General features: G+C 37.0%; 1 protein-coding gene across 1 annotated transcript in view; it reads left to right on the plus strand.

Annotated features, from left to right (window-relative positions):
• The first annotated feature begins 7,747 nt into the window (after positions 1-7,747).
• The window catches only part of GPR89A (G protein-coupled receptor 89A), a 47,626-nt gene continuing 29,327 nt past the window's right edge, over positions 7,748-26,046 (plus strand). Inside the window, exons 1-3 of the mRNA XM_079140388.1 lie at positions 7,748-7,926; positions 19,916-19,975; positions 20,894-20,997. Of these exons, the coding sequence (XP_078996514.1) occupies positions 7,885-7,926; positions 19,916-19,975; positions 20,894-20,997 (206 nt within the window). The 5' untranslated portion in view covers positions 7,748-7,884. The remainder of the gene's footprint in view (positions 7,927-19,915; positions 19,976-20,893; positions 20,998-26,046) is intronic.

Genomic DNA, 26,046 nt, shown 5'->3' on the forward strand with positions numbered 1-26,046 from the left:
AATTATTTAAAAAGTAAAATAAATACCTTCAAAGAAAAAAATTATTTCATGACCCACTCAAGCCAAAAGAGATATTCTTGTTAAAGGGTAAACTGGGTACAGTGGCATGCCTGTAATCCCAGCAGCTCAGGAGGTTGAGGCAGAAGGATCACAAGTTCAAAGTGAATCAGTGAGACCCTGTCTCTAAATAAAATATATAAAAAGGGCTGGGGAGGGAGTGTCGGTGCGGAGCAGTGGTTGGGGTGGATCCCACAGGTCCTGAGCATGGGAAGGGGTCACCAGCCCCACCACAGGGGACAATGAGAAATTAAGACAACCAACAGCTCAAGGCCGTGACTTGGAGTATATCATTCTGGCTCCTCCAAAATATGGTCATGCTAACTTTCTTGGGACACAAAAGCATCAAAGAAAATATATTTAACAAAACCCTGATAGTTCCAAATGCTGGTGAAGATCAGGAATTCTCATTCATTGCCCGTTCCCTGGTTTCCTAGACAAAATGAAGGGCCACTTGAGAAGACACTGTGGCAGTTTTCTTACAAAACTGAGTGTACTCTTGCCATATAATCCAGCAGTTGTACATCTTGGTAGTAACTCAGACCCAAACAAGTTGAAAACATATGTTCTCACATGGTAACTTTATTTAAATTGCCAAAACTTGGACATTCCCAAGATGTCTTTCATTCAGTAGGTGAATGGATAAATAAACTATGGTACATTCAGACAATGGAATATTATCCAGCACTAAGAAGAAACAAGCTACTGAGCCATGTTAACCATGGAGGAAACTTTACTGCATATTACTAAATAAGTCAATCCAAAAAGGCTACATGCTACACAATTCCAGCTATATGATGATCTGGAAAAGGCAAAACTATGAAGACCATTAAAATCTGCAATCAGTGGTTGTGAAACGTTTACATTAGGGCAGAACACATGGGATTCTTAGGGCAAAGAAAATACTCAGATACTATAATGGTTGTTGTATCATTACACATTTGTAAAAACCCATAGAATGTGTACCAAAAGTGAATTCTTAACATAAGCTATCACTTTGGGTGATAATGATGTGTAAATGTAGGTTCATCAGTTGTAACAAATATACCATTCTGGTAACAAAACTGGTAAGAGGCTTTAGGGGAGGGTGTGGAGAGTATATGGAAATAATCTGTACTTTCCACTCTAGTTTTCTTGAACTTCCCTGAAAAAAAATTTTTTAAAGAATATATATGGCGTGGTACCATATTAGTAAAAAATTGAAATTATATAACTATTATCGACATGGTGATATGTAGCAAAAACACCCATGAGAATTAATCAAATTCAATTACTTCTGGGTAGGAAAAACGTATGCATAGGGTTACCAGTGAAGTGAGATTTTAGCAGCCTTTATAACACTTTTTTTTTCTTTTTTTTATTGTAAACAAATGGGATACATGTTGTTTCTCTGTTTGTACATGGCGTAAACATTTGTGTAATCATAAATTTACATAGAGTAATGTTGTTTGATTCATTCTGTTATTTTTTCCCTTCCCCCCCTTCCCGCCTCTCTTTACCCTCTATACAGTACTTCCTTCCTCCATACTTGGCCCCCTCCCTAACCCTAACTCTAACCCTAACACTAACCCTTCCCTCCCCCCCATTATGTGTCATCCTCCACTTATTAGCGATATCATTCGTCCTTTGGCTTTTTGAGATTGACTTATCTCACTTAGCATGATATTCTCCAGTTTCATCCATTTGCCTGCAAATGCCATAATTTTATCATTCTTTATGGCTGAGTAATATTCCATTGTATATATATACCACAGCTTCTTTATCCACTCATCAACTGAAGGGCATCTAGGTTGGTTCCACAGTCTGGCTATTGTGAATTGAGCAGCTATGAACATTGATGTGGCTGTATCTCTGTAGTATGCTGATTTTAAGTCCTTTGGGTATAGGCCAAGGAGTGGGATAGCTGGGTCAAATGGAGGGTCCATTCCAAGTTTTCTAAGGAATCTCCACACTGCTTTCCAGAGTGGCTGCACTAATTTGCAGCCCCACCAGCAATGTATGAGTGTACCTTTCTCCCCACATCCTCGCCAACACCTGTTGTTGCTCGTATTCTTGATAATTGCTATTCTAATTGGGGTGAGATGGAATCTTAGGGTGGTTTTGATTTGCATTTCCCTTATTACTAGAGATGTTGAACATTTTTCCATATGTTTGTTGATTGCTTGTAGATCTTCTTCTGTGAAGTGTCTATTCATTTCCTTAGCTCATTTGTCGACTGGATTATTTGAATTCTTGGAGTAAAGTTTTTTGAGTTCTTTATAGATTCTGGAAATTAGTGCTCTATCTGAAGTATGATTGGCAAAGATATTCTCCCATTCTGTAGGCTCTTTCTTCGCATTGCTGATAGTTTCCTTTGCTGAGAGAAAGCTTTTTAGTTTGAATCTATCTCAGTGGTTGATTCTAGCTTTTATTTCTTGTGCTATGGGAGTCCTGTTAAGGAAGTCTGATCCTAGACCAACAAGGTGAAGATTTGGACCTACTTTTTCTTCTATAATCTGCAGGGTCTCTGGTCTGATTCCGAGGTCCTTGATCCATTTTGAGTTGAGTTTTGTGCAGGGTGAGAGATAGGGGTTTAATTTCATTCTGTTGCATATGGTTTTCCCAGCACCATTTGTTGAAGAGGCTCCATTGAATACTTTTTGCCCCTTTGTCTAGTATGAGAAAATTGTATTTATTTGGGTTTGTGTCCGTGTCCTCTGTTCTGTACCATTGATCTACCTGTCTATTTTGGTGCCAATACCATGCTGTTTTTGTTACTATTGCTTTGTAGTAGAGTTGAAGATCTGGAATTGCAATACCCCCTGCTTCGCTCTTTCTGCTATGGATTGCTTTAGTGATTCTGGGTTTCTTATTCTTCCAGATGAATTTCATAATTGCTTGCTCTATTTCTGTAAGGTACGTCATTGGGATTTTAATTGGAATTGCATTGAATCTGTATAGCACTTTAGGTAGTATGGCCATTTTGACAATATTAATTCTTCCTATCCAAGAACATGGAAGATCTTTCCATCTTCTAAGGTGTTCTTTAATTTCTTTCTTTAGTGTTCTGTAGTTCTCATTGTAGAGGTCTTTCACCTCTTTTGTGAGATTGATTCCCAAGTATTTTATTTTTTTCAAGGGTGAATGGGGTAGCTTTCCTAATTTCTCTTTCTGAAGATTCATCACTTATGTATAAAAATGCATTGGATTTATGGGCATTGATCTTGTAACCTGCTACTTTACTGAATTCACTTATGAGTTCTAAGAGTTTTCTGGTGGAATTTCCAGGTTCCTCTAAATATATAATCATGTCATCAGCAAACAGAGATAGTTTGAGTTCTTCTTTTCCAATTCGTATCCCTTTCATTTCTTTGGTTTGTCTAATTGCTCTGGCCAGAGTCTCAAGAACGATGTTGAATAGAAGTGGTGAAAGAGGGCATCCCTGCCTTGTTCCAGTTTTTAGGGGGAATGCTTTCAGTTTTTCACCATTTAGAATGATATTAGCCATGGGCTTAGCATAAATGGCCTTTACAATGTTAAGGAATGTTCCCACTATCCCTATTTTTTCTAGTGTTTTGAGCATGAAGGGGTGCTGTATTTTATCAAATGCTTTTTCTGCATCTATTGAAATAATCATGTGATTCTTGACTTTAAGTCTATTAATATGGTGAATTACGTTTATTGATTTCCTGATGTTGAACCAACCTTGCATCCCTGTTTATAAAACTTTTAACGTTTTCATTTCTTTCAAAAATAACAGATAATAATGACATGTATTAAAGCATGGGTGTTGGGCTGCAGTTGGAACTCAGTGAGTAAGTGCTGGCCAAGCATGAATAAAGTGCTGGGTTTGATCCCTGGTGAAACACACATTATAAAGGGGGGGGGGGCAGGGCTGGGGATGTGGTTCTGTGATTAAGCGCCTTTGGGTTCAATCCAGGCTAAAAAAAAAAAAAAAAAAAAAAAAAAAAGAAGAAGAATTAAGAGGGCAAAGTATGAAAGAGGCTAAAAAGGCTGAATACTGAAGACATTCAAACATGAAATGAATTAAATGTAACTGTTATAAGCACAGTTACAAAACAAAATACAAATTTCATAAGTAATTCTTAACATACAATTTTTTTAAAATAAAGTTTAAAATCTCAGATTGTCCCAGAGTAAACTTAGGAACTGCAGAGGGTTGAAGTAGTAAGGAAGGAGAAATATGAGAAAGTAGAAGTGCCCTGATATTCTTAACTCACAAAGATATTATTTAATTTTCTATGCTACTAAGGGGAAATGAAGGGAGGGAATGAGGAAGGGGAATAGGAAAGACAGTAAAATTAATTAAACATAACTTTCCTAGCCTTTTATTGGTATACACAACCAGGGTAACTCCACATCATGTATGACCACAAGAGTGGGAACCTAAATAGAATGAGTTATATTTTATGCATGTATATTCTGCAAAAATACATTCTACTGTCAAATAAATAATAAAAATGTTATTATAATAAACAAATAAATAATAAAAATACTGTCAAATAAAAATGTTAAAAAAATAAAACCATACGGTCACATGTGTTATTTTAAAACAAAATGTATGCCTTCTAAATTACCAGGAGTGGGGGTGGGCAGGGAAGGGACCTAAGGGAAGATGAACTTCCAGGGCATGCCCCCAGTGACCCAACTCCTCCAGCCATGCCCCACCTGCCTACAGTTAACTACCCAGTTAGTACATTCAAATGAAGATGGACTGATTAGGTTACAACTCTCATAATCTATTCATTTAATCTATTTCACCTCTGAATATTCCTTCATTAACACAGGAGTTTTGGGGAGACACCTCATACCCAAACCATAACACATTACGTTATTTAAAAGAAGGATAAGGTTGAATTGAGAGTTGAGAGGGGCACTCTGAAGAGAGTTGTCAGGGGAGAAGAAAGAGTTGTGGTGTCCCCTTCTGCACCCTTTACATCCTCCCCCTAGTGTGAGGGGCTCAAGGAAGACCTCTTGAATTTTTCTGCACTAAAAGAGAAGACTGGCATCTTATCCACAAGTCATTAGCTGCCTACCATTTTGCAGATGTTTGCAGGCCCAACTCAGGTTGCCACAGGAGCCAAGCCTGAAGGAGCTTTATGTGTGTCTCAGAATTTTCTGGGACACAAACACAGTGAAAGGACTATGTTGAAACCCTAATCCCCAACATGATGAAGAAAACTGGAGAAAACTATTGGGTTAGTGTATCTTTTGGGTCATATTCTATACTATATTATTTTATTATAGCAAATGACATACAAAAGAAACCCCCAGAAAATAGATTGATTAAATCATATGATGCAATATTATTGAGTCAATGAAAGTGTTGCAGTCTTTATCATGAGAAAGTGTTCATGATATACTTCTAAGTGAAAAGTATATAACAAAATATTATACTCATCATCTTAGTTCATATGACAAAATATCTTGTACTGGGTGGCCTAACACTTATTTTTCATAGTTCTGGAAGTTGGATGACCAAAATCATAGTGCCCGCATGGTTGCTTCTTGGTGATGGTCTTCCTCCTAGCTCATGGACAACAGTCTTCTCACTGTTCTCACGTGGCAGAGAAAGGGTGAACTCTGGTCCCTTCATGTCATTATAAGGGCACTAATCTCATCTTGGGAACTTTACCTTCATGACTTCATCTAAATCTAATTACATCGCAAAGGCCCCACCTCCAAGTCAGCACATTGAGGATTAGGGTTTCAACATATGAATTTGGGGGGACAAAAATATTCAGTCCATTGTATTCATCGTAGTTTGGGGGAAATGCAGAGTGTGTGTGTGTGTGTGTGTGTGTGTGTGTGTGTGTGTGTGTGTATCAGGGTAACAAATAAGAAGGAATATCTCAGACTTTGAAATATGCTAGCTTTACACTCCTGTGTGATTGTCTTACCAAAGTCATGGTGGTAAATCACAACCCAGTGATAAAGGTGGGACTTCTCTAAAATGAAGGAATGCCCCTGACATTAGTCATTCTAGAAAAAAGTTAGTCCTGAAACAGGAAGTTATAGGGAGGCAGGGAGAGTTTTCTGCCCTACCCAGGTCCAGAGGACAGGTGACTCAACATTCAGAACAGTTCTTACAGTAAGAATATGCACATTATAAATTTTATTTATGAACTTCGACTAATGTATTCAGTTTGAAATTTCATCTCTATATATTCTTCTCTTTTGTTTGCAAATTATATGGGTTGAAGTAATTCTGCAAAATTATGTTTAATAGGCTCTCCCAGTATCACACAGCCTTGAATATTAATTAGGTGCTACTATATAGGGTTCCCTGGTAGATGTAGCCAGAAACAGAAAGTTCTCTAGTTTAAGATACTCCCACAGTAAAGTTGCCTCCACAGATCTCTTGTGTTCTGAAACAGGGATTGAACATCTGATAGGTAATTTGGGCTACTTGGTAGGGTAAAACTCAATTTAAAGAAAGAGAAACACTTTCCCTTATACATAATGAATTTGTTATTCTCAGGTATTCAGATTGTAGTAGATCTGAATAACCAGATCTGGATGCCAGGACCCACTCAAGGTTCTGTTTCCAGGTCTTAACTGCAACCTTGACTGCAGCCACTCCCACACAAGTTTATTGCCCTGGGCTGGACAGTTTCTAAGACTGTAAGACAACAGGGACTACAAGGACTAGCTAGGGCTCTGGGGGTGAAAAATAAACTCCACTGCAGTACACTAAGCCTTCACGAAATGAGTACTCAATGGATAAGGAAGTAGATCAGTCTATATTTGAACCACTATAATATGATGTACGTTAAGGGTGGGGGTACTTCCTAAAAATAACTCATCTTCAGATTCCTAGGAAATTGTTTTTGTTTTTAATTTAAATCTATCTTCATTAACTTCCAGTTCTTTGCCTTACAAATATCTCTTGAGGCTACGTCAATTCTACCAATTTCTTCTCATGCAGACAGTTGTCAAGTTCCTGAGTCTGTCTATTCCCTCCATCCTTATTTGGCGGCTCATCTTAGGATCACCTTTGAGCACGCTCCCCGCCCCCTTGAGAGGCTTGGGATAGAACCCAGGGCCGGTGCTCCACCTCTTAGCTACACCCAACCCCTATGTATCTCTTGAAAGTGTGATACAAAAGCGCAGTACTGCATCTGTGGTCTGATCGGTATTGAGAACAATGAAATTATCACTCTTACTATAGATGATGTACGTTTTTTGTTAACACAGCAGATGTTTACTTGGTTCACTATATTCACTAAAAATCTCACCTGCCTGCCCACTCTTCCCTCATGTGTAATTTTGCAGTTATACTTGTGGAGCCAAGTAAAGGTTATAACATTTAGAATACAATGCTTGACTTATGACTTAAGTGGTTACAATAATTTTTTTATTTTTTATTTTTTATCTTTTTGCAATGCCGGGCATCTCGCGCAACGCCAAGTCCAATAGTTGTCAACTTTATCTTAATTAGCTATGACATTATATTGAATAGAATTAGCATTTAAAACAAGACGTTAGCTTTCGTACCTCACCGCCCTCGACCTCAGAAAGAAATACTACCTAGGTTTTGGATTTTCGGTCCAAAATATAACCCACCCTTTTAGACCCGCCACCCCTAACTAAGCCCCGCCCTCTTGGCGCCAGCGCCTGCCCCGCCCACTCCCAGCCTGAGGCGGAAAGCACAAGATGTAGAAGCTGATTGGCTGGTTGGGGCGCAGCTTGATGGCGTTGGGCTGGACGCCGCAGTCCTCGCAGCGGCCTCCGGGCGAAGGCCTCTTGCGTTACTGGGCCGGTGGCCCGAGCGCGTAGTGGCCTTGGGAGTGGGAAGTGGAAACATGAGCCCTCCTGATATCTGCCATGAGTTTCCTGATCGACTCCAGCATCATGATTACCTCCCAGGTAAGTCACCGGCCCCCTCCCCGGCTCTTATGGCCTTCCTTTCTGGAATCGGCCTCTCGGGGCCTTAGTGCCGCGAGCTAGCCAGGGATCTAGCTCCTCTTTCCCGGTCTGCGCCAGCAATGCCAGAATCCAGAGCACAGGGATGGTGGGATTTGCTGCGTCGGATTCCCTCCGCCCGGGTTTTCTAAGACTAGCTCGTTGCGGTGGGTGCCCCCATCCGGCATCCATCCCCAGACATTCCCGATCCGTTTTGAAAGGGTTCAGCTGGCTTCAGCGCTAAGAGCCTGTGCTACAAGAGGGGATCAGTCCCTTGACTCCCCGAGGCTTCCAGACTGCAGCAGACCCGAAGCCGAATAGTGTGGTTCAAGTAGCGGAGTGTGCAGCGCACCAATCAGGACTGAATATTGGGTACACGTGTGGGCTCTGCTGCTAATGGTCAAATCCTGAATCCGGGTGCGGAGATATTTGCCGCGGTGTTTAAAAGTATAAGGTTTTGTTTATGCAACGACGCCTTTTATCGTACAGTCAATATTTGTCAACCGTTACTTAAAGCTCTGAGTACAAACACTATCCCAGCTTGCTAATGAGTCTCGTTTTTACTTTTACCATGTCATTTGTTGTTGATATATTTTTAATTCCTAGCAAAGTGTTATTTAAATTTTTTTAGTTGTTGATGAACTTTTTTTACATTTATATGTGGTGCTGAGAATTGAACCCAGTGCCTCACTTATGCTAGGCAAGCATTCTACCACTGAACTACAAACCCAGCCCAAAGTAATTGTTCCTTTCTTTCAAATGTCAAATGATAGAAATAATTCCATCTGGGTGTTTAAATGAGATAAAAAAAAAATTTATTTAATGTTTTTTGTATGGCTTCATCATCATGCTCCTGTCTATAGAGTGGAGTATCATCCTTGTCTCTTCAAAAACTTATAACAGTGTTAAGAACATAAGAAATGAGTCAGGGACTGGGGAGATAGCTCAGTCGGTAGAGTGCTTGACTGGCAAGCACAAGGCCCTGGGTTCGATCCCCAGCACCGTAAAAAAAATAAATTAATTTAAAAAAAAATAAAAAAGAGTCAGGTGCAGAGGCCCACCCCTATAATCCCAGTGACTCAGGAGACTGAGGCAGGAGGATTACAAATTCTGCTGACCAACCTCAGAAACTTAGCGAGAGACCCTATTTCAAAATAAAACATAAAACTTAGTGGTTAAGTGCCCTCGGTTCAATCCCCAATACAAGAAAGAAAAAAAAAAATGAAGCTAGGAAAAGCCGTTCATAGTCTCAGCACTGTAATACAGTAATTTTTTTTTCATTTTTAACATTTTCCACACTTTATGTAATTTTCTGCTATTTCATTGACTTCGTAGCATTCAAATGTGTCAATGTACAAATATATGAACATGGAGCTTTCTTGCTTAAAACTTTTGTTTAAGACTTTCTTTTGTTCTCCATGACAACATAGAGTCGTTTTTAACCCTACTACCAATTCAAGAAAAATAGCAATATTTAAGCATTTTTTCCACTCAGAATAAAAATTAAAATGTCAGTAGAAAACTTACTATTATATTGCAGCCTCTAAGATTTTTAACATGAATATAATTGAAAAGTTGTATCAAGAAAGTGGCTTTCTGATCTCTTGTATTCATATTCTTTAATTTTCACATTTTTTTTTTAAATTTTAATGAAACATTATATTGAACTGTCTTCACTTGCTTGGAACTAAGACTCCAAAAGTCCTTTACATCAAATATTCTCTGTCCAAATACTTATGATTGCTTTACCATCATTTATGTATGAGTAAAAATATCACTTAAGGGAGGCTTTTGTTTGTTCTAATTAGTTATACATGACAGAGTGCACTTTGACACATCTTACATAAATGAAGTATAACTTCTCATTCTTCTGGTTGTACATGATGTAAAATCACACCTGTCATGTAGTCATATATGCACATAGGGTAATAAATGTCCGATTCATTCTATCCTTCCTACCCCCAGACCCCCTCCCCTCCCTTCACTCCCCTCTGCCTAATCCTTATTTTTCCCTAGTCTTGCCCCCCCACTCCCATATTGTGATTAGCATCTGCATATCAGAGAAAACATTTTGCCTTTGGTTTTGGGGGATCACTTTATTTCACTTAGCATGATAATCTCCAGTTCCATCCATTTACCAGCAAATACCATCATTTCATTTTTCTTTAAGGACTGAGTAATACTCTATTGTGTATATATACCATAGTTTCTTTATCCATTCATCTGTTGAAGGGCACCTAGGTTGGTTCCATAGTTTAGCTATTGTTGTTATAAACATTAATGTGACTGTGCTACTATAGTGCTGATTTTAAGTCCTTTGGGTATAAACGGAGGAGTGGGATAGCTGGGTCAAATGGTGGTTCCATTCCAAGTTTTCTAAGGAATCTCCATACTGCTTTCCATAAGATTGCATCAATTTGCAGTCCCACTAGCAATTCATGAGTGTACCTTTTCCCCCACATCCTTAACCAACTTTTATTGTTGCTTGTATTCTTGATAATTGCCATTCTGACTGGAGTGAGATGAAATCTTCGAGTAGTTTTGATTTGCATTTCTGTAATTGCTAGAGATGTTGAACATTTTTCATATATTTGTTGATCAGTTTATTTCTCCTGTAAAGTGTCTGTTCAATTTCTTAGCCCATTTATTGATTGAATTATTTGGGGTTTCTCGGTGTTAAGTTTTTTGAGATCTTTATATATCCTGGAGATTAATGTTGTATCTGGGGTGCATGTGGTAAAGATTTTCTCTCATTCTGTAGGCTCTCTCTTCACGTTATTATTTCCTTTGCTGAGAAAAAACTTTTTAGTTTGAATCCACTCCATTTATTGATTCTTAATTTTACTTCTTGTACTTTAAAAGTGTTGTTAAGGAAGTCAGGTCCTAAGCCAACCTGGTGAAGATTGGGGCCTACTTTTTCTTCTGTCAGGCGCAGAGTCTCTGTTCTAGTGCCTGAGTCTTTGATGCACTTTGAGTTGAGTTTTGTGCATGGTGAGAAATAGGGGTTTAATTTCATTTTGTTACATATGGATTTTCAATTTTCCCAGCACCATTTGTTGAATAGGCTATCTTTTCTCCAGTGAATGTTTTTGGCACTTTTTCTAATATGAGAAAACTGTATTTTTGTGGTTTGTCTTTGTGTCTTCTATTCTGTACCATTGGTCTACATGCCTGTTTTGGTGCCAGTACATGCGTTGTTACTATGGCTCTGTAGTATAGTTTAAGGTCTGGTATTGTGATGCCTCCTTCTTTACCCTTTTTGCTAAGGATTGCTTTAGCTATTCTGGGTCTCTTATTTTTCCATATGAATTTCATGATTGCTTTTTTTTTTTTTAAGTTCTATGAAGAATGTCATTGGGATTTTAATAGGAATTGCATTAAATCTGTATAACAGTTTTGGTAGTGTGGACATTTTGACGATATTAATTCTGCCTATCCAGGAGCATGGGGAGGTCTCTCCATCTTCTATGGTCTTCTTCAGTTTCTTTCTTTAGTGTTCTGGAGTTTTCATCATAGAGATCTTTCACTTCTTTTGTCAGATTGATTCCCAAGTATTTTATTATTGTTGAGGCTTTTGTGAATGAGGTAGTTTTCCTAATTTCTCTTTTAGTGGATTCATGACTGATGTATAGGAACGTGTTTGATTTATGGGTATTGATTTTATATCCTGCTACTTTGCTGAATTCATTTATTAGTTCTAGAAGTTTTTTGGTGGAATGTTTTGGATCTTCTAAATATACAATCATGTCTTGTGCAAAAAGTTATAGTTTGAGCTCTTCTTTTCCTATTTGTATCCCTTTAATTTTCTTTCTTCTGTCTAATTGCTCTGGCTAGAGTTTCAAGGACAATGTTGAATAGAAGTGGTGAAAGAGGGCATCCTTGCCTCATTCCAGTTTTTAGAGGGAATGTTTTCAATTTTTCTCTATTTAGAATTATGTTGACCTTGGGCTTAGCATGTTTAGCTTTTACAATGTTGAGGTATGTTCCTACTGTCCCTAGGTTTTCTGGTGTTTTGAACAAGAAGAGGTGCTGTATTTTTCAGATGCTTTTTCTGCATCTATTAAGATGATCATCTGATTCTTGTTTTTAAGTTTACTGATGTGATGAATTACATTTATTGATTTCCATATGTTGAACCAATCTTGCATCCCTGGGATGAACCCCACTTGTTCATGGTGCACTACCTTTTTAATATGTTTTTGTATGCAATTTGCAAGAATTTTATTGAGAATTTTTACGTCTGTGTTCATCAGGGATATTAGTCTGAAGTTTTCTTTCCTTGAAATGTGTCTGTCTAGTTTTGGTATCAGGGTGATATTAACCTCATAGAATAAGTTTGGAAGGGTTCCCTTCTTTTCTTTTTCATGGAATAATTTGAGGGGCATTGGTGTTATTTCTTCTTTGAAGGTCTTGAACTGGACTGAGAATCTATCTGGTCCAGGACTTTTCTTGATTGGTAGGCTTTTGATGGCATCTTCTATTTCATTGCTTGAAATTGATCTATTTAAATTGTGTATGTCCTCCTGATTCATTTTGGGTAGGTCACATATCTCTAGAAATTTGTTAATGTCTTCAAGATTTTCTATTAAATTTTCAAAATAGTTTCTAATTGTCTTCTGTATTTCAGTAGTGTCTATCGTGATATTTCCTTTTTCTTTACATATTTTATTAATTTGAGTTAATTAGTTAATCTAGTTAATTAATCTCTTCATAAGCTTGACTAGGGACTTATCAATTTTATTTATTTTTTCAAAGAACCAACTTTATGATTTGTCAATTTTTTGAATTGTTTCTTTTGTTTCAGTAAATTGGTTTCACCTCCAATTTTAATTATTTCCTGTCTTCTGCTTTTGGTGTTAATTTGTTCCTCTTTTTCTAGGGTTTTGAGATGTAATGGTAGGTCATTAAAATTTTTTTTTTCTTAGATGGACACAATACCTTTATTTTATTTATTAATTTTTTATGTGGTACTAAAGATCAGACCCAGTGCCTCACGTGTGCTAAGCACATTCCCTACCACTGAACCATAACCCCAGTCAGATTTTTCATTTTTTTAATGAATGAGCTCAATGCAATGAACTTTCCTCTTAGTACTGCCTTCATAGTGTCCCAGAGATTTTGATATGTTGTATTGCTATTCTTGTTTACCTCTATTTTTTTTTATTTCACCCCTGATTTCCTCTGCTATTCATTGCTTACTCAATAGTATATTAGTCTCCAGGTGTTAGAGTAGCTTCTATTTTTTATTTTATTGATTTCTAATTTCATTCCATTATGATCTGATAGGATACAAGGTATTGTCTCTTTTTTTTTTTTTTTTTTTTTTTTTTGTATTTGCTAAGAGTTGCTTTGTGGCCTAAGATATGGTCTGTTTTAGAGAAGGATCTATGTGCTACTGAGAAGAAAGTGTATCCAGTCATTGATGGATGAAATATTCTGTATATGTCTGTTAAGTCTAAATTATTGATTGTATTTTTTAGTTCTGTAGCTTCTTTATTTAGTTTTTGTTTAGAGGATCTATCCAGTGGTGAGAGAAGTGTATTTAAGTCATCGAGTATTATTGTATTGTGGTCTCTCTGCTTCTTGAAATTGAGAAGGGTTTGTTTGATGTATGTACATAGATACTCCATTTTTTGAGGCATAAATATTTACAATTGTTACGTCTTATTGATAAATAATTCCCTTAAACAGTAAGAAATGTCCTTTGTTCCTTCTGATTAACTTTGGTTTGAAGTCCACTTTGTCTGGTATGAGGATGGAAACCCCTACTTGTTTATGCAATCTGTATGAGTGATGTTTTTTCCCATCCTTTCACTGTCAGTCTGTGGATGTCTTTGCCTATGAGGTGAGTCTTTGGAAACAGCATATTGTTGGGTCTTGCTTTTTAATCCAATCTGCCAGTCTGTGTCTTTTGATTGATGAGTTTAGGCCGTTAACATTCAAAGTTATTATTGGGATGTGATTTGTATTCCCAGTCATTTTGGTTTATTTCTGCTTTTTAATTTGACTTAGTTTCTCCTTTGATTGGCTGTTCCCTTAGTGTAATTCCTCCCTTTGCTGGTTTTCGTTTTTTATTTTTTCATTTCATCCTCATGGAATATTTTGTTGAGAATGTTCTGTAGTGCAGGCTTTCTAGTTGTGAATTCTTTTAACTTTTGTTTATCATGGAAGGTTTTTATTTCATCTTCAAATCTGAAATTTAATTTTGCTGGATATAAAATTCTTGGTTGGTATCCATTTTACTTCAGAGCTTGAAATATATTATTCCAGGACCTTCTAGCTGTAAGTGTCTGAGTTAAGAAATCAGCTGAGATCTGAATTGGTTTCCCCCATACATAATTTGATATTTTTCTCTCATGGCCTTTAACATTCTATCCTTATTTTTTATTTTAGTCATTTTCATTTTAATATAATGTGGTGCGTTGGCTGTAATTTTGTACTTTTGGGGTCCTGTAAGCCTCTTGTACTTGATTTTCCATATCATTCTTTATATTTGGGAAATTTTCTGATATTATGACATTGAAAAGGTCGCACATTCCTTTGGTTTGTATCTCCACTCTTTCATCTATCCTGATAAATCTTAAATTGGTCTTTTCATGTTATCCTGTAATTCTTGGAAGTTCTGTTCATGGTTTCTTACCATCTTCTGTGCATATTCAACTTTATTTTCAAGATTATATATTTTGTCTTCATTGCCTAAGGCTCTGTTTTCCAAGTGGTCTAGTATGTTGGTGCCGCTTTCCACTGAATTTTTAATTTGGTTTATTGATTCCTTCATCTCGAGGATTTCTGCTTGTTTTTTTTTTTTTTTTTCCTTTCAGAATCTCTGCCTCTATTGAAGTGATCTTCCTATATTTTCTCTCTGATTTCACTCTTTATACCATCCTTTATTTCTCAGAGCAGTTTATGTACAGTCTAAACTCCTTCTCTGACATTTCTTTTACTGTGTTGTCAGTGAATTCTATTATTGTAGCATCTTGGTTTGTTTGGGGCACTTTGTTCCCTTGTTTTTTCATGTTATTTGTGTGTTTTCCCATCTAGCAGTATGGATCTGAGGCAGTACAGTTTCTACCCTGTAGACTTATAGTGTCCCTGAACATTTCCAGTACTTCAACTTTAAGGGGGAGACCAATATTAACAGCACCCAACATAAACAGTCTACAACTTTAAGCCTTAAATAGCTCCTATTAAAACATCTACAGTTTTGTAGCAATTAACAGAAATTATATGTTCAATTATTGTCTACATTATAAACTGTAAGTTTGGTAAAAGAGATTATAGTTTCAAATGGTGGATAAAGAGAGAACAGAAGTGGTATAGGATGTGCTGTTTATAAGAGAGGAGCAGAAACAATAGAAGTAAAAATTTACAGGAAGAGTGAAAGAGGAATTCATAGAGGCTGGTTGTTAGCAGAAGAAAAGAGAGAATCCAGGGAAACAGATAAGTGAGAGGAAATATATATATATACATAATTTTTAAAAAGAAAAAGTAAAAATTTAAGAATATACAATAAAACTGTAAAATACAATTCATATATTCGAGTCCTCAGTAAGCTAATGCATGAGAAATATTTGGTTTCAAATGTGGTAGATATGTGAGAAAGGAAAAAATGAAAAAATCTCAGTGGAAAATTGAACAGTTATTTCTGTTGGTGTTCAAAAGTTTCTGAGCTTCCCTTCTCCACTAATAGGTTGGGTTTTCTGGAGTTCGATGGTAGTTCAAGTCCTGTGGGTGCTAGACCAGCTGGCTGGGTGATCTGATAGCAAGATGCTCTCTTACCCTCTTCCAACCTGATATAGTCAGCCTCTTTTGTCCCTGTGCACTTCAGGACTCCTGGACTGGGGAGAACTTGGCTTTCTCCATTCTCTTCAACCTGTGCTCCCTGGGGGCAAAATGCCCCCAGTCTCCAGCTTTTCACAGGATTGCCTGATCCAGACTGACTCATGAAGACCCTGTTACTATCTGACAGATCTGGACTTCAGATACCCGGGGCTCAGCCATGTTGTAGTTCCCAAGATCTCAATGCCATTCCAACTTGCAGAGAGACCACCAGGGATGCTCTCACACAAAGGAGCAACCCTGCAAAGAAGCAGCAAGATGGTGGTAGCTAGACCTCATGTGCAGGCAAACCCTCAGGCACCCCGACACTGAGCCTCCAGGCCCTGGCCGGTGTCCCTAGACAAAGTTGGCTGAGCCCCAAATGGTGGTGGTAGCAAACCTGTAGGCACCCTGGCACCCAGGCCCTGGCCCATGTCCCATGATGGAGGCAGTCTTATACAAACAAACCTGCAGACACTATGACAGTGGACCTCTGGACAGCATCTGGGGCACCCAGACAATGGACCAGTGGACAATGGACCAGTGGTGGCAGTGGCGGCTTCAGGGAAGCTTTTACCTGACCCCTACTCTCAACCAAAGTAGGCTTCATTCTGGACACCTTTCTCATTTCCATTTTATTTTCTTCTCATTTATCACTATTGTTTGTTTGTGTTTTTATCTGTGAACTACACAAAGTTCAAGATACTATCTTTCTTGCTTTCAGTTGCTGGAATAACAGGGGCCTGGTAAGTATCAATTTAATTAAAAGCCGTTCTCTAGAAAGATTCAGTTACCTTGGAAGAAACCCTCTCCCCATTTTTCCTGTTTTGTATGAACTGAAAGATTTATTTGGAATGAAATCTGAAATCAGAAGTCACATCAGCTTGTAAAGCCTCAGATGATATCTTACTATTGAAATTGTTCACCATGCCATAAGAGAAAGTTTAAACTCCTTAATATGGCTTTTAGGGTCCCTTATATTGGGATCATGGCATAGCTCTTCAGCATGGCTCTTCACTTCATGCTCTAGACTCCCTAAACTACCTCTTCTTTTTTTTTTTTTTTTTTTTTTTTTTTTTTTTTAAACCAGGGATTGAACCCAGGGCACTTAACCACCAAGCCACATCCCAAGCCCTTTTTATGTTCTATTTTGAGACAGGGTCTCACTATTGCTTAGGGCCTTGCTAAGTTGTTGAGACTGGCTTTGAACTTGCCATCCTCCTGTCTCAGCCTCCCAAGCTGCTAGGATTACAGGTGTGCAGCCAAGCTGCCTGGCTCCTAAACTTCTTTTAGTTCCTTAACCTGTATTGTCTGTCATGCCCCCCAAATTTCCACATAGTCTCTCTGCCTTTCTGGATCTTTCCCCCATATCCCTCCCCTTCTTACTCCTGGCTTACTTCTATTCAGCCTTCAGATCTCAGTTTGGACATCCAAGACTGAATTAGATATATGTTCCTATACATGGTACCATAATATCCTTAACTCACTTCCCTTATATTAGTGCTACCATATGTGGTAATTGCTTATTTATCTCTTGCATAGATTATAAACCCTCAAGAGCAGCAGCCATGCTTCTTATTCACCATTCCATCTCTAGGATCTGGCATGTAATAAACACTAATAAATATTGAATGAATAAAAGGGTGAATAAATGATTCAAGAAGGGTGTCTTTTTCCAGCTGGTTCTTTAATAAGTATCTTACTAATGGCCATCTTTTTTGTTTATAGCTAATTTTTAACCTAGAGGTAATTTTTATAAACTTATCTGTTTTGAGCCCTCTATCCAGTCATGAAACTTACCAGTTTCAGAATACACTCTAAGTCCCAAGGTCAAAGCTCTCCTCTGTACAAGTTTCAAAGTGTCTTTTTTGTTGTACTTTCCACTTTATTTGCAAGCTTTTTGAAATGACCTTTTCCTTCTGCATACTTTTTAGATCCCCTATAATCTTGCCAGAATTCACATGATGTTCTTGGAGGTAAGAGTTATCCGAGGACCCCTTCCTTCCTTCTTACCTTCCTTCCTTCCTCCCCTCGCCTCCATCCCTCCCTCCCTCCCTCCTCCCTCCCTTCCTTCTTCCTTCCTCCTTCCTCCCTCCCTCCCTCCCTCCTCCCTCCTCCTCCTCCCTCTCTCTCTCCTCTCTCTCCTCTCTTCCTTTCTTTCTTCGTTCTTTCTTTCTTTCTTTCTTTCTTTCTTTCTTTCTTTCTTTCTTTCTTTCTTTCTTTCTTTCCTTTCTTTCTTTCTTTCTTCTTTCTTTCCTTGTAAAAGAAACAGGGTCCTCACTATGTTGCCCAAGGCTGTCCTCAAACTCACAGGCTCAAGCAGTCCACCTTCCTTAGTCTTTGAGTAGCTGGAACTAAAGGTGAGTTGCACATCTCTGCTCAACCCCACGTTACCTTTATGTATGTGCATGTATAGTTTAAAAGTCTTTGTAAACTTTCTTTGTCAATGGGAAAGGAACCCACAATAAAATACAAAAGGTATATATATAGTTCTGTTCCCTGTCCCATCATATAAATTTATAATTTTTGCTTGTTTTCCTTGTCTAAAGTCCCATTTTAGAATGATCTTGATTTTTTAAAAATCTACATACACACCACTCCCAGCCCTAATTACTAAACTTCTCCACCTTCAGTCATGCCTTCATATATAATCGTGACCTCTAAACTCTGAACTTAAATGTGACTACTAGCCAGCAGGTCTCCTAGATAGTCTAGGAATTTTTTTCTTCTAATCTCTTTGCCTCTCTCCTTTTCTGCTTAGTCTGAACTTATGAATCCCAAGTTACCTTCTTGTGCTCTCTTTTTCCTTTACCTTCATACAAAAGTCCATATTTGGATCACTATTTTAGATCAAACACTATTAATACAGGGGCCGGAAGTACAGCTGTGCAGTTTGCTGATGCCACAAGTTTAACCCTCATCTCATTGAATCATTCATTTTCATGACTTTAGTTATTTGTTCTACCCTCTTATAATTTCTCTGAATTTTTATCACTTTCCTCAAAGATCCCTGTTCATAATGGGGTTGGGGTGGGGGGACAAAGGAAGAACAGAGGAACTTTAGATTGGGCAGAGGGGAGTGAGGGGAGGAGAGAGGGTATGGGGATAGGAAAGATGGTGGAATATATCTTTTTTCATGGAGAAAAAGAAGTCCTTCCAGAAGGAATAATATTTGTTGAGGCCTGTAGGATTATAGGTGGGAAAAGGCTGGAGGCAAGTCCTGTCAGAGAACAGCAGAGGTTTTAGTAGTATGAAAGAATCTACAGAACCATAGGAAGTCTCATGTGGCTGAAGATATCTGTTAGACAGGAGGGGCTCAATAAGCTGAAGTAGTCTATGCTAAACAGCTACTCTGGAATTTACTCTTGCTCCTAAAGTTAGCAGCAAGGTCTAAAAGAATTTTATTCATTAAGTTCCTGACCAGTATAAGTAGAAGAGGAGCTGCGTCAGAATGCGTGAATATGTGTGTGATGGTTCTGTTTAGTAGTGAAAAATAAACCATCTTTGTCAGCTGATGTGTGATAATTGTCTCTGATGCCAGTTTGAATCAAACTGACAAAAGTGGGATCTATAATCCCAGCTTTACACCAAGATGGAAACACTCTATATAGTTTAAGCAGGATGGTTGGAGAAGCTAAGAAAGTCCTCTGAAAAACACATATAAAAAATATTTGTCTTTCTACTACTCTATTTTTGTATCAACTGCTTTTCCCTGAAGTTTTGACTTTTTTTTTTTTAATACTTGGAAACAAGCATCATCATAAGAAACAAGTTTCACTGAGTCCTTGTCTGTTTGCTAACTTCCCTGGCTATCATAAGACTATGGGAGGGCTGGGGATATAGCTCAATTAATAGAGTGCCTGCCTCGCATGCACAAGGCCCTGGGTTCAATCCCCAGCACCCCAATAAATAAATAAATAAATAAGACTATGGGGAAATATGTAAGCACTTCCATTTTTGTCTAATTTAAAACACATTGTATAGCATGGATAATTTCAAAAATCTAAGAGTGTCTAAACCTCTCTTCCCAATGTTATGAATGGATCTCATCTTTAATTTCTGAAATATATGTAGTCTCTTTGAAAGCATTTCTCAAAAGAAGATATATTGACATTCTGTCTTCTTTCTCCTGTAGATACTTTTTTTTGGATTTGGGTGGCTTTTCTTCATGCGTCAATTGTTTAAGGACTACGAGGTGAGAAGAAAACATTGTGTTGTGCTTATACTATATGAATTTACATTGTTTTAAAATAGATTTAAAAAAATGCCTCTGTTTAAGATCATGTTCACTTCCAAGTTAGGAAACTTTTTGCCAGATGAGAACTGTATAACAATGAAACTGTAGAATATGATTAGGCTTAGATTTTAAAAATAAAATAAAATATAAAGTAGTTCACATATAGCCCAGAAGCTAGGAGTAAGGAATGTCATGCTATAGTTACATCAGGATATACACCAGTAGCAGTTATTCTCATAATGTCACATAAATGTTCCCTTTCATTTGTCTGTCTAACCCTGAATTAGCAATTTTACATTTGAAACTACTACCAAAATTCAGAAGGTGGTCTGGTTCTTATTTTAAGTCTTGGATTCAGAATATCACCACCCTAGACTTGACATACTATAATTAATCTTCATTATTTACTAATAAAATTAGTGGTTATGGACTACCTTTGTGTCATATTAGAATGTTCTCCATTAAACCTGTGCAGGGAGTTTGGGTAGTTGACAGAGCCCAGAATTATGAAGATTCTCTTCTGTTTGATACTTTAAGGCTTCCAAGTGGAGGTTTCAGAACTGGTCTGTGATCTGCAGGGTGCTGAAAAACTTTTTTAGTGTTGAACATTTTATTTAGATCTGTAGTTCTTTTTTCTTTCTTTTTTTTTTTTTTTTTGTCAGTATGCATTAGAAATTCTAAATGCTGCTTCTGATCCTGTCACTTCATCTTCTTGTGCTTTAAATTCTCCAACCACAAGTGGATGTTGGTAATCTGTTTCCAATGACTTGAGAATTTCTTCAAAATAAAATTTCTGACTAGTCACCAGGAGAGTATCAGTTCAAAATCTCAAGCAAGGAAGCAAATGACCTCTGTTCTCTTTTTGGCTTTTAACAGGTGCGTCAGTATGTTGTACAGGTGATCTTCTCTGTGACTTTTGCATTTTCTTGCACCATGTTTGAACTTATCATCTTTGAAATCTTAGGAGTACTGAATAGCAGGTGAGTAAGAATACTAAATAACTTGCCTCTTGAGAAGTACTGTGCTCCACTCTTTACCATATATACATAATCTGGATCTTAATTGAAAAATTTCTATCATTTGGGTTCTTCAGAGGTATTTAAGGACCTCTCTGAAATGAATTCCAGTTCTTACTATCTTGGTTACCTTTTTTGATTTTACAGACATGATCAAGTTTGATTGAACTTAGAATTTAAAAATTTTTTCTTTTAGTTCTAGATAGACACAATACCTTTTTTTTTTTTTTTTTTTTTTTTTTTTTTTGCGGTGCTGGGAATTGAATCCAGGGCCTTGTGCTTGCGAGGCAAGCACTCTACCAACTGAGCTATATCCCCAACCCAACACAATACCTTTATTTTATTTATTTATTTGTAGTGGTGCTAAGGATTAAACCCAGTAGTGCCTCACACATGCTAGACAAGGCTCTACCACTGACCTACACCACCAGCCCCACTTAGAATGTTTGCTTTTTAAAATATTTTTTAAAAGTAACTCTTTACTCCATGCCACATAACAAACTTGTTAGTTTATTAGACAATCTTTCCAAAAATATTTCTTATATGTTAAATTGCAAGCTTGAGAATTTTTAGACCATCATCTGTATATGGCATTCATCAACTATGCTATTTTGACTTTCGTTGTACTTTTTTATTACCACATGAAAAGATCTTTTAGAAATGAAGTGGCCTTTCACTCCTAGTCAGGAATTAATGCCAAGCTAAGCTGTATAAGTTCATTATAGGCCACTGATACTTGAGACTTATAGAGAGACTTTACTCTCAAATTCTTTTTTAAGAATCAAAGTTGAAAAAAAAATTTTTAAAGGCACAAAAGAGATGCTTAACCACAAAATATTGAACAGTTAAAAAAATCAAAATTGATAATTATGGTCTCCTGACAGATCATTTATTAAGCTTTAGTACGGTAAAACAAGAATATATTCTCACTTTTCTACTTTTAAACTTGTTCTTTAATGATCCAAACCATTTTGGAATAAGCTGGGTATAGATCCAGTGACTATGGAGAATAGGCAAATATTATTTTACATGCTGGTTATTATATTTTATTATCACAACTTGGGCACTTCACTGTTATTTAAACAGAGGTTCACAAACTTATTTCTATGAATAGTATATATTTTAGGCTTTGTGGGCCAAAGGGTTTCTATCACAACTACTGAACTCTGCTGTTGTAAATCAGAAGCAACCATAAGCAATACATAAACAAATGGGCATAGCTATCCTCCAGTAAAAATAGGAAGCTGCCAGGTCATAGTTTGCTGACCACTGATCAAAATACTGATAGAAAGGACTATGGCTCACATAATCTAAAACCATAGTTATTGTTTTTGGCAGATGATCTCTCTCAACTTTTAATTCATAATCAATAATCCTATATAGTAGGAAACTATATACTTGGTGTATGTTTTTCAAGTTTCTGAAGTAATTTATCTGAGAGAATATAGGAAATTGCTAAAATCTTGCTAAAATCTGGTTCTTTAGGTATTTTGGGGAGGGACTGGTTTGTTTAGGCTGAGACATGCCTGTAGTCATACCTATTTCATCATGCTAACATTTGACTCAACTGTGGAACAGAAATGTGGACCTAAGTTATGTGTTATATCTGTATATTGACTGAATTCAGAATAGTTTTCAAAAGAGAATCTGGGCCCTATGAGTATTAACTTGCCTTTGAGCAGAAGTTAGGTGTATGACCTCCTATTCAAATATAAGATCTTGTTAGGATCCTTCAAGAAAACATCATTTTAAACTCAGCTCAAAACACTGGTTAAAACATGTGTTACACATGGAACAACACCTGTAGTTGAAAGCCCACTGCTTCCCAGAATCTTTCAGAACTTGGCTAAAATATTTTGTAGGATTGCCTGGAGCATGTGCAGTTTGTCTTGCTAGATGCTTTAAACTGAGTTAATCCAGATGAGCAAAAAGCTTTCTATGTATCTAGACCAACTGGTTTTTGCTCCCTGTAGAGAAGCCTTTACTGAATGGCTCTTTGTTATATGATTCCTGTCATTTGTACTAAGTGGGAAATAGTAAGAAACAGTTCTCTGTAACTCACTGATGTTTCTTTTGAAAGAATATTGTTCAGGGTATTGCTGATTGATCTCACATTTTCTTCCTTATGAAAGCATTAGAGAAATTTCATTATCTTGGTAATAATTCAGTATTAATTATGGATTAATTAATATTAATCAGTATTAATTATGTTTCCTTGGAACCATTGGTTTATTTTTTTACAGACACATGATTTTATCTAACTAATCAAATTTTATATTTCATATTGACCATTAGAAAACTTAAAACTAAAGTTGTGGCCTACTCATAGCAAGTTTCTAAAACTAACAAAAGCCATTAGGCCTGGTTTAATATTTTACCTATCTTTTGCCATTGTTGCTTTCTTTCATATTTCTTTGCAGTTTATTTCCTCATCTTAGATTTTATATGTCCGTATAAGCCAGTTAACTGCTCAGCCATTTTTTTGAAACCAGGCCTACTTAAGTTTAAAACCAATAAATACAAAGGACACTATCAAGAAAGTAAACAGATGTCCCAAGAGTGGAAGAAACTTTTTGCAGATCTCTAATCTGATGAGGGATTTTTGTTATAATTTATTTATTTTGATTCATTGTAAACAACTGTGGTAAAACTTATTTCTCTGGTTGTATATGAAGTAGAGTCATACTATTTGTGTAATCATACATGGACATAGGGTAATGATGTTTGTCTCAATCTGGTTTTTTTCCCTCCTCCCCCCCACCCCTCTTTCCTCTATATAATCCTCCTTCCTCCGTTCTTGCCTCTCTCCCACCCCCCATTTATGTATCATCATTCGCTTATCAGAGAGATCATTCGTCCTTTGGTTTTTTGAGATTGGCTCATCTCACTTAGCATGATAATATCCAATTTCATCCATTTACCTGCAAATACCAGAATTTTATTCTTCTTTATGGCCAAGTGATATTCCATTGTGTATATATACCACAGTTTCTTTATCCATTTGTCAATTGAAGGGCATCTAGGTTGATTCCACAATCTAGCTATTGTGAGTTGAGCAGCTATGAACATTGATGTGGCTATATCACTGTAGTATGCCAATTTTAAGTCCTTTGGGTATAGGCCAAGGAGTGGGATAGCTGGGTAAAATGGTGGTTCCATTCCAAGTTTCCTAAGGAATCTCCACACTGCTTTCCGGAGTGGCTGCACTAATTTGCAACCCCACCAGCAATGTATGAGTGTACCTTTCTCCCCACATCCTTGCCAACACCTGTTGTTGCTCGTATTCTTGATAATTGCCATTCTAATTGGGATGAGGTGAAATCTTAGGGTAGTTTTGATTTGCATTTCTCTTTTTACTAGAGATGTTGAACATTTTTTCATATATTGGTTGATTGCTTGTAGATCTTCTTCTGTGAAGTGTCTACTCATATCCTTAGCCCACTTGTTGCTTGGGTTATTTGTGTTCTTGGTGTAGAGTTTTTTGAGTTTTTTATAGATTCTGGAGATTTGTGCTCTATCTGAAGCATTTGTGGCAAAATTTTCTCTCACTTTGTAGGCTCTCTCTTCACATTGATGATAGTTTCCTTTGCTGAGAAAATGCCTTTTAGTTTGAATCTATCCCAATTATTGATTCCTGCTTTTATTTCTTGTGCTTTGGGAGTCATGTTAAGGAAATCTGATCCTAAGCCGACATGATAAAGATTTGAACCTACTTTTTCTTCTATAAGGTGCAGGGTCTCTGGTCTGATTCCAAGGTTCTTGATCCATTTTGAGTTGAGTTTTGTGCAGGATGAGAGGTAGGGGTTTAGTTTCATTCTGCTGCATATGGATTTCCAGTTTTCCCAGCACCATTTGTTGAAGAGGCTATCTTTTCTCCATTGTATGTTTTTGGCACTTTTGTCTAGTATGAGAAAACTGTATTTATTTGGGTTTGTCTCTGTGTCCTATATTCTGTACCGTTGATCTACCTGTCTATTTTGGTGCCAATACCATGCCGTTTTTATTACTATTGCTCTGTAGTATAGTTGAAGTTCTGGTATTGTGATACCCTTCACTGCTTCACTCTTCCTGCTAAGGATTGCTTTAGCTATTCTGGGTCTCTTATTTTTCCAAATGAATTTCATGATTGCTTACTCTATTTCTGTGCAATTGGGATTTTCATTGGAATTGCATTGAATTTGTGTAACACTTTTGGTAGTATGGCCATTTTAACAATATTAATTCTGCCTATCCAAGAATATGAGAGCTCTTTCCTTCTTCTAAGGTTTTCTTTAACTTCTTTCTTTAGTGTTCTGTAGTTCTCATTGTAGAGGTCTTTCACCTCTTTTGTTAGATTGATTCCCAAGTATTTTATTTTTTTGAGGTTATTGTGAATGAGGTAGTTTTCCTAATTTCCTCTTTCAGAGGATTCATCACTTATGAATAAAAATGCATTAGATTTATGAGCATTGATTTTATATCCTGCTACTTTACTGAATTCATTTATGAGTTCTAGAAGTTTTCTGGTGGAATTTTTCAGCTCCTCTAAATATAGAATTATGTCATCGGAAGCTTAATTTCTTTCAAGTTTCTCTTATGGTGGTAAGGATGCTTTCACTAAATGTCCAAGCCAATCCATAGAAACAGAAATACTTTGATTACCTAGAACTGGGGAGATTGGGGGAGGGGAATTATAAAGTGGTAATGGGACAGGGTTTCTGGTTTTTTTTTTTTTTTTTTTTTTTTTGCAGTGCTGGGGATTGAACCCAGGGCCTTGTGCTTGTGAGGCAGGCACTCTACCAACTGAGCTATATCCCCAGCCTGGTACAGGGTTTCTTTATGGAGTAATGAAAATGTTCTAAAATTAATGTGATAGTTGCACCAATCTGTGACTATACTAAAAAAAATTGAATTTTATACTACTTTAAATGGGTGAATTATATCTCAATAAAACTGTTATACAAAGCAAAAGTGCTAAAAATATTTAATAAATTATATATTATAAAGAGTACTAAAAGTAGTCTTGCAAATCAG

Source organism: Sciurus vulgaris (assembly GCF_902686455.1).
Source record: "Sciurus vulgaris genome assembly, chromosome: 1".
NCBI classification, from domain to species: Eukaryota; Metazoa; Chordata; class Mammalia; order Rodentia; family Sciuridae; genus Sciurus; species Sciurus vulgaris.